The 15142-nt window shown below is 35.4% G+C and overlaps 1 protein-coding gene across 2 annotated transcripts in view; it reads right to left on the bottom strand.

Moving 5' to 3' along the window:
• septin8a (septin 8a) overlaps window positions 1-15142 on the bottom strand; it is a 46708-nt gene that overhangs the window by 3699 nt on the left and 27867 nt on the right. The window contains exons 5-9 of one of the 2 annotated variants that reach the window (XR_015519431.1): window positions 11398-11559; window positions 7562-7658; window positions 5193-5361; window positions 2322-2454; window positions 576-1011 (exon numbers count right to left, since the gene is read on the bottom strand). Coding sequence is in view for 1 of the 2 variants with exons in the window: in NM_001115117.1 (NP_001108589.1) it covers window positions 842-1011; window positions 2322-2454; window positions 5193-5361; window positions 7562-7658; window positions 11398-11559 (731 nt within the window). In the remaining variant the exon portion in view is untranslated. 2 annotated transcript variants of the gene reach the window in all.

Below are 15142 nucleotides of genomic sequence, written 5' to 3'. Positions count from 1 at the left end.
TTGGTAAAGGGGTCTGCAACTTTTGTGAAGCATCAAATCACCGGCATATTAACTATCAAAACATGTTTATGACTGCATAAATGTATTATTGCTTTAAAAAAAAAAGTCACATATTCTGCATTTCTATTATACACTATTTGTACTAAAGCGATCTAAAAAGTTCATATCAATAAGTTTTCTCTTTGCACCAGGTGACAGTCTTTGTACTTTCATTTCGAGGGTGCAGATTGCATACGTTTTAATAATATGTATAACTTTATTTATTTTATTAATGACTATAACTTTATATATATATAGTTAAAAAATATGTACCATTTTTCCAAGTGTATATAACTACTACTGTAAGAAAATATCAGAATTCGGAACATACTTTCTGTATTATCTTTGCTTGAACTGAGCCGATCTAATCCTGTTTATATGATTTGAACCTGCTCCCGATCAGGTTTGACCTAGCAGAACTGTTGCTATGACAACAACTCTCGGATCAGCTTTGAAGAACGAAACGATCCTGGATCGTGTCAAATCGTCAATATCCAAATCCAGCTAATTGAGTAATCCACGTACGAAGAACGGACCCCTGACAGCAGAACGAGCTCAAAACCTCAACCTGCTGTGTTGTGGTAAAAATAAACGATGTTTAGGAAAAAGACTAACATCCTATGCTAATGAGGAAGAGATGGTCACTATTGGGTGGGACTTTCCCCCTCTGATGACACGTACAAAGGGAGAATGACATTCAAAGCGTTTCTGCAGACTGTTTTTATCAAGTCTGATTATAAACAATAGAATTAATACACTCTACATTGAAGAAAAAGATGAATAAGAAGACGAGCAAACTCACTTTTTCTTGTCCTTGTCCTTCTTGAGGGGCTGTGAGAGCGAGAGGGTCTCGGCGGCCACTTTCCTCCTATTGAAAGCGTTCATTTCCTCCTCCAGCTCGCGTCTCTTCTCCTCCACTTTCCTCTTCTCCTCCTGGTGCATTCGCTTCAGCTGCTCGAACTTCTCATGTAACTGAGCAGATTACAGATATTTATTGATTTATTTGTCATGGACATCACAAGTACACTGGACAAGCCAACACTGAACGTAAAAAAAATCACCATTTGATTTGTTTTAAGGTGGTCGCAAATAATTTACATGGGCTGAATTTAATTGAACAAACAAATTAGATTAAACATTACTAATTAAATTTGTTTTCATAAATTGTTTATAAATTGCCCACATAAATTGTTTGCAACCATATTCATTAATTTTCCTCCAGCTTAGTTTCTTATTTATTAGAGGTCAACTAACAGTCAACTAGCATATGTTTTACGCAGCGGATGCCCTTTCAGCCGCAACCCAGTACTGGGAAATACCCATACACTGTCGCATTCACACATTTTATACTCTTGTATATTTTACTTTGATTTGTTTCTGGTACAAAAAAAATCTTAAATAAAGAAGAAAAATTATTATCTTGTTGAAGATAATAAAGCGAGTTTTTCCTCTAAACAAGCTAAATGATCTGCTAATGGGGTGAGCATCTGACATCAAGACTAAAAACAAGAGTTTTTTTGCATAAATAATAGAAATATACAATTTAGAAAAGCAATAGAAAGGCTTTTTTTGCAGTGTACATACACACTTGACGATTTGTATTAAAACTAAGTGGGAGAAAGAAGGGGAGAAGGGTATAGCAGAAGAGGATTGGACAATAATATGGAGGAATCAATGCAAATGCTCGCAGAATTGGAGGGAGATTAGTTGGAAGAGTTTAACATGGTATTTTTATCACACCTTCCCACAAATCACACCATGCTGGTCAGTGGCAGTTCTAGTTTCTGATTAGCACAGGCTTTGCATACAGGTTGAGGTTGAAAATGAAATCGAAAATGAAAATTGAAATGAAAAAGTGTCAATAAAAGGAAAGCTTAAATTTACATTTTAATTTGAATCGTGTCACTATTATAGCGTGAATATTAATAACACGCTTTGTAAAAATTGTGTTGCATTTTATTTTTCAGTTTGGCTTTTTATTTTAATATTGGCAGTCTTGACGTGGAAATGCAGTGAAAATGTAATGTTAAATCGGCAACTTCATTTTAATTATCAATTTGACAGGGACGATGTGTTGTCAAAGTGAAAATAAAAAAAAATTAAATAATTTCATTTTGTTTTCAACTTTGGCCGATATTTTGCGAACAGTGTTTTAAAATAAAATTGTTAATCTGATTTTAATTTTAATTTCCATTTTTTATTTGATTTATTTAAAGTTGGCAGGATTTACCTTCCATACAAAATGCTCTATAGGAATCGTATGCTGAAGATGCAGGACTGACCTCTCTCTCCTTCTCCTTCAGCTCGGCCTCCGTCTCCTTCACTTTATTGACGAACATCTGCCTCATCTCCTCCTCCTTCTTCTGCAGGTCTCCGAGAAACTCCTTCCTCTTGGCTTCATACGTCTCCTGCAGACTGTAGCGAACACACGTCTAACGTTTTTAAACACATTTTCATTAAGATGCACATTTTATAAAGGATTTAAAAACATAGTTCATCCATAAATCAAATAGATGTTCACATATTGTGTCTTCTCGCATTTTCCAGGTGCAAAAACATCATAACTTTTCAGAATGCTGCAAGCACACTGCGAGTCATGTGACTAGAACGAACACATCAACTCCGCTTTGTATGGAATATGCACATTTCCATAATAACGGTAGACTAATTACCTCAGATAAGCGCAGAGCTCTTTAGTGTTTTTGTATTTCTTCCATAAATAAAACTTGTAATTGGAGAAAACGGATGATTGTTGCTTAGCAACGACAGACGCTACAGAAGTGTGAGCGCAGAAACGCATTAAAATTGGTGAAGAAGAAGGTCTCGCAGGATAGTATTTAGGTCACTATGTGATGCTGGTGGAGGAAAACATTTCCTGATTCGCTCCACCAAAACAGCCCAAACTGGCTCAATAATATTTGGATCGGGTGACTGTGCAGGCCATGGGAAATGTTCAACTGCACTTTTATGTTCATCAAACCACTCTGGAGTAAATCCCGCGGGGGACGGGGGGGGGACATGTCCCCTCCCATCCGATGATTGGTTATTTTAACAAGTGTAATGTAAACAAGTTAGTTATTATGAGTATGGAAAATGTCTTTTCCTGCATTTATTCTGCTTCAGGAGTCAGACTGTTGACTGTAAACAACACAACAAACAATGCAATAAATAGTTTTGAAGAAAAATTTGCTTTGTCGTTGAACCTGAGAAAAACGTTGAAAATAATCATAATGACGTAGTCTGCATGCCATAATAATAATGATGACACCATTTTTAACCGCGAGAACATTATCAGTACAATTCGGCTGTATTATTTGTGTCACCTTCAAAAAAATGCTCGAAAGAAATGTTATATTTATTGTCCCCCCCTACTCTTAAATCAGATTAACGCCCATGGGTGCACATGGTCCTCCAGAATAGCTAGGTTGTCCCAAAGTCCCTTTAAAGAAAGTCCTTTTACTTGATGGACATCTTTAAAACGCCTCTCAGGCAGTATGCATAAAGACTGAAACATAAAATTCTCCAAAACTGCTTGCCGAGCTTAAGATTGAATTTCATATTAGGAATCACCAATAAAATGAAACAATCGTCTCTTTGGTTTGATTTCTATACATTTGAATTACGCAAAATCTGCAGAAACTCACATCTGGTCTGAGCCCCTCGCCCGGAGTATCTAAAGCAATTGATGATTCGCTCCTGTACGAGAAGGCGGGCTTTATTCACCATATAGCAATCAATGATTGGTTCCTGGACTAGTGGGAGGGGCTTTATTCACCATTACACTTTTCCCCATTCAAAAAGATACAAGTGACACGTCTTGTGTATTATATAGTGTTTGGTTGTCCTTGGCAGTGACGCGCCTATCTAGCACAGTATTGGACCTATAGGAAATGCCATGATATTGCAGCTCAAACCACCCCCATGCTTCACAGTCAAGGTGGTATACATCTTTGGGGCTTCTCCACACCATAACTCTTTCGGATGTGGGAAAAACAGCAAAGGTGGACTCAGAGAAAAATACATGTTTGACATCGTCCACAGCCCGAGAATTTCACTGCTGGCACCATTGAAACTGGTGTTTGGCATTGGCACTATAGACCAAAGCAGCCGGCCATGTCTATTGACCCGGTGGAGCTCCAGACCAACAGTTTTGGTGGAAACAGGACAGTTGAGCTACAGCTTCAATTCTGCAGTGAGTTGGTCAGCTATGGTTTTGTGTTTTTGAATGCAACCGGGGTTTCCCTTGCGTCCACAGTTACTTCAGTTGGATGTGGTTCTTCTTCTTGATGGTTTGCTGACTGACATAACTCTGGATACCGTGGCTCTTGATGATCACAAAGACTTGCTGTCTTGATGAACAGATGGGCCAGCGAGACGATTTGTCAACAATTTGTCCTCTTTTAAACTCTGATATGTCACCAATAATGCTGTGTGCATTGCAATATTGTAAGCAAAACGGTGCTATTACTCTGCTGATTAAACCTTCGCACTCTGTTCTTACTGGTGGAGTGTGCACTCAATGAAGATCGACCACCAGGCAGCTCAACATTAGCCATGAAACCTTAAACACTAAATTGGCCTGTGTTTCAGTTAGTCTAACCCCTGTAGGTGTAAATTCTCTTACATACTTGACAACACCTAACCAACCAAAATAAAAAATGAACACCCCCATCCCCCCAGAATAGACTTAAGAGAGAATATCATTGCGTTTAAAAATCGATGCAGATTTCTCTGTTTAGCACAGCTCTAGTCGCGTAAATGCATTGTACGCTCTTGATGTTCTGACAGTAACGGCCCATATTCACACGGGGCGTCAGCGTCAATGCTTCCCATTCACTTTGAATGGGTGACGTCAGGCGTTGCTGAACTGCATTGTGGATCCGTCAGCGCCGCTTCAGAGGTGTTGCTCGCTGCAGAAGTTGGGAACAGCTCAACTTAAAGCGCCGATGGAAGCGTCAGCCAATCAGATCGCTGTATGCAAATACACCAGCTAGACAGTGGCCTATTGCTGACTGAATTTCATTGGCTGACGCTTCTATGACGATCGCTTCAGCCCCAACTTCAGACACGCCTTCAGTCAAGCGTTGACGCTGAAGCCCCGTGTGAATGGGGCTTCGGTGTCTCAGGCAGTGTGTGAGGAGTTTATCGTTCACCTGAAGGGCTGGCTGTCAGGGTCGGTGTCTTTGAAGCCCATTTCCTCCAGTTTACAGCGCCTGTAGAGCTCGTAGTGTCTGGCGTGAGTCTGCTCTCTCAGATCTTCCATGTTCACCCGGATCAACATCTCCCTCAGCTTCACGAAATCACAGTGACTCTCGTTCTCCACTGCAAACGCACACACACATGAACACAACTGCAGTCAATACAGATCAGCATACGCTCACTAAAACTATTATGTTTGGAAATGTGTTAAATCTTCTCTCCGTTAAACAGAAATTGGGGCAAAAATACAGGCGGGGGGCGGGTTTATAATTCAGGGGGCTAATAATTCTAATACAGCTATGTTAATTCTGAAAAACACTGAACTGAGCTCATCTGCCTTTTATTTTATTTTAAGTGTACGCTACAAAAAAAACGAGACTTCCCAAAGCCGGCTGCTGTTCTGCTCTCGCCTCTTTGATGAAGCACATTTAATTAAACAGAAACACAGTCACTGCTAATGACGTGACCTTATCTGTGCAGAGCAAACCCTCTCTCCCTCTCTCTCATCTGAGAAAACACAGTAATTAGCTCTCGTCCAGAGTGGCATTTATCTCCGCTTTGATTGATAGGATTGTTTTCACATGAAAGGCGTAGTAAAAGTACGCCTCAAGCAGCAGGATCCACAGGGAAAAGCTTAAGAAAAACCAAGAGCAGGGGTCAAATAAGAGTCCCAGTGTGTCTGACAGATGCCAGATATTCTTATTCATTGCAGATCTGCTTGAACTCAACAGTGTATATATAATATAATAAATAAAATAAAGGGTAAAACAAGTTCAAATAATGGTCCCAGTGTGTCAGGCAAGACTTCAGCATGACATTTTCATTCATTACAAATCTGCTTAAGCTCAACAGTGTATACAATAAAATGAATTAAAATAAAATAAAATTATTAAAAACAAATAAAATAAATTACATAAACAATTTTTTTATTAAATTAAAAATAATGTTTAATAAAACAATTAATTAAATAAAAACAAGTTCAAATAAAGGTCCCAGTGTGTCCGACAAGACTTCAGCATGATGTTCTCATTCATTCCGGATCTGCTTAAGCTCAACAGTGTATAAGATAAAATAGAAAATAAATAACAAATATTAAATTAAATCAAAAATAAAATTTAATAAAAAATGTAATTAAATAAAAAACAAGTTAAAATAAAAGTCCCAATGTGTCTGACAGAGACCGTCATGATAAGCTCATAAATTACAGATCTGCTTATAAAATAAAAAATAAATATATGAATTAATTAGTAAACAAAAAAAGAATAATAAAAATAAAATAAAATGAAAAATAAAATATAAAAATTTAATTAAAAATGTAATTAAATAAAAAACAAGTTAAAATAAAAGTCCCAATGTGTCTGACAGAGACAGTCATGATAAGCTCATAAATTACAGATCTGCTTATAAAATAAAAAATAAATATATGAATTAATAAGTAGTAAACAAAAAAATAATAAAAATAAAATAAAATATAAAAATTTAATTAAAAATGTAATTAAATAAAAAAGTTAAAATAAAAGTCCTAGTGTGTCTGACAGACGCGGCATGATATTCTCATTCATTACAGATCTGCTTATAAAATAAGATACATTAAATTAAAAATCTATGAATAAATAATAATAAAAACAAATAAAAATATAAAATAAAAAAAAATAAATAAAATGTTATAAAAAATACAATTAAATAAAAAAACTTGTTCAAATAAAAGTCCCAGTGTGTCTGACAGATTCCAGCATGATATTCTCATTTATTACAGATCTGCTTTAGCTCAACAACAGGGTCCCAGTGTGTCTGATAGACACCTGGAATAATAAATAAAATGAATGCAATGTTTATTGTTTTATTGTATGTAAAGATATACAAATTATAAATGTAAATTAAAGTCCCAGACTGTCTGACAAACACTGGCATGATATTCTCATCCATTACAGATCTGCTTAAGCTTAAAAAAAATAAATAAATAATGATGATGAATCTGATGATCAACAGTAAAAATCAACAGGAAAAACGAGCAACAATCCAGAATGCATGGTTATATTGTGTCATGGCTTTGTGATAAAAAAAAAAATGTGATTATAATGGAAGTCAATGGGGTAAGAAACAGCCCCCAACATAACGAAAGGGTAGTCATTTTGCATATAGTGAAAAGGATTTTCCCAAAATATGTGTCAAAATAAGATCGGTGACTAAAAATCAGTCCATTTGCATAAAGTTGTGGCCATATTAAGCCTCAAAATCACACTTGAGCTTCTTGGAAAAAATAAAAAAGCTGCAAATATACACTAAGAGAGCCACACACTTTTTATTTTCAATTCCAGCTTACCTTGAACGACGCCCCATGGGTACTGCCTGGCCCTCACTGTCTTATTGCCCACCTTCACCTCCTCAACACTGCCCACCACAGCAAACGGCAGATGGGCCTACAAGAAGGACAATCCAACACATTAATGCCTCAATTAAAACACTAATTACTCAAACTATATCTGGTTTTCATTCATTCAGATCCACTATTTTAAATTCAAAGTAAATAATAGGTCTAGTTAATTAAAATAAATTAGATGTATTGATTCATTTATGTAATTAGGACAGTAAGGTCTGACTCTGCTCAGACAAAAGTCTCATCACTGAACAGAAATAATGTCCAGTATAGAATATAAAGTCCTGCTGCAGTGGAGACAGAATGAATATTGTGTCTGACTCCATCATGAGCTTGGAGGACTGCATCCATACATCTCTGACATGACTCAAATCACTGATTAATAAAGTCATCTGGAATGCCAAAGAAAGCAGTGCAGGACTCCCAGAGCTCATCAAGACTCTTTGGATTCATCTTCAACGCCTCCTTCTTCATCTTACCCCAGACATGCTTAATAATGTTCATGTCTGGTGACTGGGCTGGCCAATCCTGCAGCAGCTTGACCTTCTTTCCTTTCAGGAGCTTTGATGTGGAGGCTGAAGTATGAGAAGGAGCGCTATCCTGCTGGAGAATTGTCCCTCTCCTGTGGTTTGTAATGTAATGGGCAGCACAGATGTCTTGATACCTCAGGCTGGAGATGTTGATCATCCACTTTGCAGATCTCTCCCACGGCCCCATATGAAATGTAACTCCAAACCATGATTTTTTCTTCACCAGATTTGACTGATTTCTATGAGAAACTTGGGTCTCAGAAAAATCCACCTTCTGCTACTTTTCCAAATGATCAACTAAAAGGCAAGTTATTATTTGTTGCTCTTACAATTGAGATCAATGACAAGACTTGTCAAGACTGTAAAGTAGGATATAGAAGGAAGAAAAATTATTTGGAAGTCAACGTTACAATATAAAGCAGGTTGAGTAAATGATAATAGATCTTCAATTTTTGGGTGAACTAACCCTTTAAATTATGCTTTAAAATTATATAAAAAAATAATCAATATACAAAACTCAACGGACTACATGAGCCTTATATGTTTAGTAGGTTAATCAGTAACTCTTAACGAAAAATTTAAACAAACATTTACTTGTATTGATTGTTACTTGCTGTGTCCCAATGGGGTATATGCCCAAGCATGCTAATAGGACTTTTAATTTGCCAATAACCTGGGTTAAGCGCTTCCGATGAACTCTTCGCCATTGCAAAATCAGCGCGTTTAAGGTCTGTTTTCTTTAAAAAGCAGCAATCTCCACTGGCTGAGTGATATCCAATATGAATCGGGTCTCAGATTGTACAAGAAGCACTGCATTAAAATACATTCCCTCGGCCATATCTTTATAATATAAGCATTTATTTTACCCCAGTATATTCAATGGAGCTTCTGCGCTATCCTGCAGATTCTGGCGGGTGCGTGCGAGTAAATGTTTTTTTGTCTCGTTTTACGCTTGAACAACTAAATGAATGCCAGGGTCTATTTAACTGATTGTATTGTAATTACATTACAACATTGATTCTGTAAAAGCAATTTAAAATGGAAAAAAACTAACAATAACAGGTAACCAGAAGTTTATCAGCATGAGAACAGCACTAGCTCGGCATATACCCTATTCACCTAAATCCTAAAAGTATGTACTTTTGAGTGTGTAACAGAAGAGGATGCAAGCTTTAGGACAAGCGATTTCCACACAAATAGACCATCCTGTTGCTTAGATACGCATGCTGTCAATCATTTTGACACATCACCTACATTTCTTTCATATTTAATATGCAGCAGCAGGTTAATCTGCCATTGGCAGGTCTTTCACGCGGAGAAATCTCCTCAGGTGTTTGCATAATTATGCAGTCAGAAGTTAACGACCAAACACGTCTTATATGAGTTTACATTGTAGTTGCACGTGAAATATAACACAGAAAACACAATATAAGTACTTTCCTTAAGGTTAGATATTAATTAACAATCATTCAATAATCTTTACCATCAGTATCGTGCATGTTTGTAGTTTGGTTACACTTTTTACCTGTTCAAATCGAACTCGCGTCCAAATTGTATGGAATCAGATTAGTCTCAAAAGAAATTCACGCAAAAGAAAACAAGAAAAACAGCAAATCAAGAAAACAGCTGCTTTAGAACTTCAAATGTTCAACAACCTTACAGTTTTATATGTCTTAAGACATATAATAAAAGACATGTCTTTTATATGTCTTTTATGTCATTTATGTCTTTTATATGTCTTTATATGTCAAACATAATACTATGTTTGATGATGCCAAGAAATCAATTCATGCTTTTATTTTCTCTCGGCTTGATTATTGCAATGCGATCTATACTGGTCTACCTAAGGGTTCTACAATGAAGTTGCAATTGATACAAAATGCAGCAGCCAGAGTTTTAATGAAATTAAAGAAACGAGAGCACATTACACCAGTATTAATAGAATTACACTGGTTGCCTGTGCACCAAAGGATAGATTTTAAGATTCTTTTATTAGTTTAAAGCACTAATAAAACTTTAACTTTTTAAGTTTAACTTTTTATTAGTTAAAGCACTACACAATATGACACCTTCCTACATTTCCGACTGTTTAACAAAATATAATCCAAACCGTTTGCTACGCTCTTCTAGTGCTGGACTTTTAGAATTTTATCCTGTAAACCTGATGCGATCTGGCGGCACTTCTTTTAGCCATTATGCTATAATAATTTGGAACTGTCTCCCCCTTGAAGTGAAAGAATCCCCAAGTATTCATGTTTTTAAAAAGCGTGTTAAGACACATCTTTTAAAAATCGCGTATGATTAAACAAGTTTGTTAGGTGTGCGCATTTTATCTATTTTGTTGTAGGTTTATGTATGTAATGTATGGTGTGTGCCTGCATATGTAAGGACTATTGTGTGTGTGATCGTGTGGATATATACTTATATTTTGTGTACATGAATGCTTTTATTTCAGTAGATGTGATTAGTTTTTGTGGTCTATTTTAATGCTTTTGTTGTTGATTGTGAGGCACTTTGAGTTGCATGTATGTTGGAAAAGTGCTGTACAAATGAAGTTTATTATTATTATTATTATTATTATTATTATTATTATTATTATTATTATATGTCTTAACAATAAAAAATGCAAAAAAAAAAAAAAGTAACTCAGGTGAAGTTTGAACACGGATCTAAGGGTATGGTAATGCAACGTGCTAACCATTGGACCACAACGGCGCTGCAATGCTGGTGTGGCCAGAATCATACTTGTGATTACATTTTGCTCATGGGGCTGTGAGACAATAAATTAGAAGAGCGGAGCTGCGGCCAAATAATGGATAAAAAGAGTGAGGATATGGTCAAATAAATAAATACATTTTAAAAAAGTGCGACTGGTGCTTTCTCTGTTCACCATGCTGGAGAGGAACAGTCTGCGCAAAAGAAGCGCAGGGTTGGTTTCATTGACTACAGCTCTCATCTGATTGGCTGAAAGGTACGAGTAGTCCTGACTCTGGCAGGAAAGTCTCAAAAATACACACACACGTATCCAGGGGGAGTCGTACGTGAAAGAGGATTTTGCACATTCTCATTCAGGATGAACTCGCAAGTTTTAAACATTCAAAACTTTTTGTGCACTCTTATACATTTGCAAATGGTGTTTTGCATTTGTGAAATGTATTTTATGAAAATGTGTTTTTATTTTGTGCACGTGAAATTTTTTTGTGAATAAAAATAAAAATTTTCAGGGTTACGCTTATGATAAGAAAGACTCACGTTCATAGAGGAGTTGATTTCTGTGACGGCTTCATCGTCTGTGGGAAACTGGTAGATCTGAACGCCGTTGCTGACCAGCTCGCTCATGATCTTGATCTTGAACTTGTGCAGCTCGCTCTTGGAAATCGTGTCAGCTTTGGCGATAATGGGTATGATGTTCACCTGAAAATCAATACATCACTAAAACACGTATTGCATGTTTGTGTTTTGCATTCACAATCATGAAAAGTAGATTCTCCACCACTTTTAACAGTGCGTAAACGCATGGAATATGCTGTGGGTAGGTCTGTCTGCGAGTGTAGGTGTGATCTTGAGCCCAAAATACCCTTCAGCTTTTACATAAACACTAATATCATCATTATCAGCCCAATTCTCCTCACTCTCTACACTTGACTTGCAAACAGCCGTAGATTTTTCTTGCATTGTCCCCAAGTTTGGCCCTTTTTTTTTTTACATTCAGTCGGAGAAATGGATGAAGTATAAAAAGATGCAACAACAACAACAACAACAACAACATGCATGAGGGGTTACACTTAAATTAAAACAATACCTAAACATTTTTACACTTTTTAAAAATGTTAGGTTTCATACCTGTCCACATTGGCATGTGAAAATAAGGGATAGAAAATATCTCGTTATATCGTGAGAAATATTGTAATATTGTATTGTATCAATTTGTTCTTATGATGTTTTTTTCCACTAGTCTGAAAGATGACACGAGCAGCCTAAAAATCTAATTAAATGAACTAATTAAAACCTGTTTTGCATGAAGTGTTTTCCCTTTTTAGCAATATTTGAGTGCTGCATGTATGACTATTTCATCTTTATAGTTCCTTCATCCAGCTGACCTTTCACTGGCCACAGGGACAAAAAAAAAGAAAGAAACGAAACAGCTGAAATACATCAACATGACCCTTACAACACTCAAACAAACAGTTCGCAGCTGTCAAACTAAATGTTAACAGAGCAAAAAAAGAAATATTACAGTATAATCACACTATTTTGGTCATTTCAAAAAGCTCTAAACACAACTCTTCACTGAATCTGACTAACTTAATGAGCTCTAACATTATATTATGTATGAAAAAACTGTAAAACAGAATCCTGTAGTCAAAACTGTGCTCAAAATTACATTGCAAAATTAAATTACATATCACATATTGACATTGATTTACAAGCATTCATTTATGTGTTAATTTTGAATGTTTTGGTATCTTTAACCTTCAGTAAGCTGCAGTAATTACATAATGAAATATCAAAATATACAAAAAACTTTAATATTTACACATCTCACGGACATTGATTAATGAGCATTCATGTGCGTATTTACACTGTAAACAGAAAATGCTGGGTTCCTCACAATTTCTGGTCAGAAGTGACCCCTTTTGCAACGTAACACTTTATTTTTTCCCGTTCCGGATAATCATTCGAATTTATTTGCATTTAATAATATTTTATCTTTCTTACTTAGCATATTGAGCGAATTTTGCTTTGAAAAATAATATTTATGCAGTAACCTCTATCCATTTTTTTCATCATTAAAACCAGTGAAATTTATTTAGATTTTTATTAATGCAGTATTTCTAGTTAGAATAGAGACTCTGCCAAATCTAAATTTTGCGCCTTCTGCTTATAAAAATGTGTAATTACATAGTGTAACTACCAGGATGCATGCATAGCTTTCTATGGGGCTGCTTGGTAATTCCATAGATATTTACAGACAATTATTGTTATTTGATGGAAGTATTGAAAGCTTAAAGACTATTTTGCGCCAAGATATTTGTTAGAAATAGTAATTTGAAATGTTTTTTCTGCATTCTATTTCCTGTGAGTTATTGATCGTGTTTCACACTTATAACTTTGCTCTGTATTAAAGATACAGTGTTTATAGATGTGTGTGTGTGTGTATGTGTGTGTGTGTGTGTGTGTGTCTGGGTGTGTCAACTCAATACTCACTGCTGTATACTTTTTTTCAGCATTATTGCTGATTTGTAGAATGTAAAGACAAAAATTCTCAGATATTTTGTGTTTTTGTAAACTTCCCATTCATTTCGTATGGCTCGGTCACTTTTGACTGAAAGTTAACAAGTGTGACTCTTTTCTTTACGATCACTTTGCCTCTCCAATCCAGCCCTCAGTTTTTTTGTATGTTTAAACTCCAGATTTTAACAAATTCGCCAATTTTCTGACCATTCTGTTGAAGCTGTAAGTTTTAAAAATTGAAGTTTTTTGTCCGAGGTGAACCAGAGTGTTATGAAAGTTACCAATCAAGTGGCAAAGTTCAAAGTGAGCTCAGTGTCTTGATGTGAGCAGAATTCTTTTTACAAACCACACATGCTTACAAAATCCAATTGACACCAGCAAACCTATCAGCAGGTTGAATAAAACCCAAAACCTTCCTCAAGTTTGATGTGCATTTGTGTTCACGCGGCCCTGAGGCACACCATTATGGAGCATCTGTGAAAAACACAAACCCCCAGCTCACCTCTGGCTTATTTTCTGATGAAATGACAAATTGATTTCCACCGGCGGGCAGATAAAAGCCCCTGTCCACTGTCCTACATTTTCCACACGTTTGAGGATTATCAATACACACATCAGTGCAGCTATAATGACGTCTCGTACATACACTCACACACAATCATCACCAGAAGATGCTCATTCATGATGTTTGCAGCAAAAAAAAAATCTGAAATCTAACAATAGCTGGATATAAAAAAGTTCTTTAATAATACCAATACCCTTAATTACCTATTTATGTTTGATTAACTAATAATTCAAAATAAAAGTTTCATTTACATAATGTATGTGTAAAAATATTGTGTATACATAAATAAAACAATATATAAAATACATACATATATATATATTTATTTAAATAATTTCTAAATATTCTAAATATATATATACATTTTCTTTATTCTTTAAATGCACTAATTTATTTATTTATTTATTTTATGCTTCATTTATTTCATATTAAATAATTTGATGCATTAAAAAAATAATAATTAATCCATTTAATTGCAGAAATATTTAAAACCATTTAGTGTACTTTTTGTATTTTAATTAATTTTAAATTAAATCATTTTCTGATAAATGTCTATAAATACTTTTATTAGTTCATTAATGATTTTAAATATCATGACTTTTGACTAAACTAGTGATATACTGCACACTGTTAATAATCCAAGAAAACCAACCCACATAAAATATTAAATAATGAGAAAATGTTAAACGTTCGTGTATTATTATATTACCGACATTATTCTATAATCAGCAACTAGTCTAGTGGTTAGTGCACATGCTATTGGTCACTATCTGAAGTAAACTACATTGTATCAAAATACAATGATTATTATTTACTGGTATACTACAGGAGCTGATGAATGCTTGATTCTGATTGGCTGGCGTACATTCTAAAGTGTGCAGATATTTATTATATAAGCACACAGCTAGAGTAGAGCCAGGCAGGTTGAGCTCATTGCAGTTCCATAATAATATCTAATCTAATCTAATACTGATGTCAGCTGAAATTTGGTTGGTTTTAGGTTGTGGCATTACCCAACCAAAAATTCAACATCTAGCTAACATCTCAAAACAACGTGAATTTGACGTCAAATACCGATGTCAACTGACGTTGATATTTGGTTGGTTTTAAGTTCTGGAATTAACCAACCAAAATTCAACATCTGGCCAACATCTCAAACCAACGTCAATTAAACGTGAAATACTGATGTTAGCTGAT

This window comes from Danio rerio, chromosome 21, assembly GCF_052040795.2.
Source record: "Danio rerio strain M-AB ecotype USA chromosome 21, GRCz13ab, whole genome shotgun sequence".
NCBI lineage: Eukaryota > Metazoa > Chordata > Actinopteri > Cypriniformes > Danionidae > Danio > Danio rerio.
This window is presented reverse-complemented; position numbering and strand designations above follow the sequence as displayed.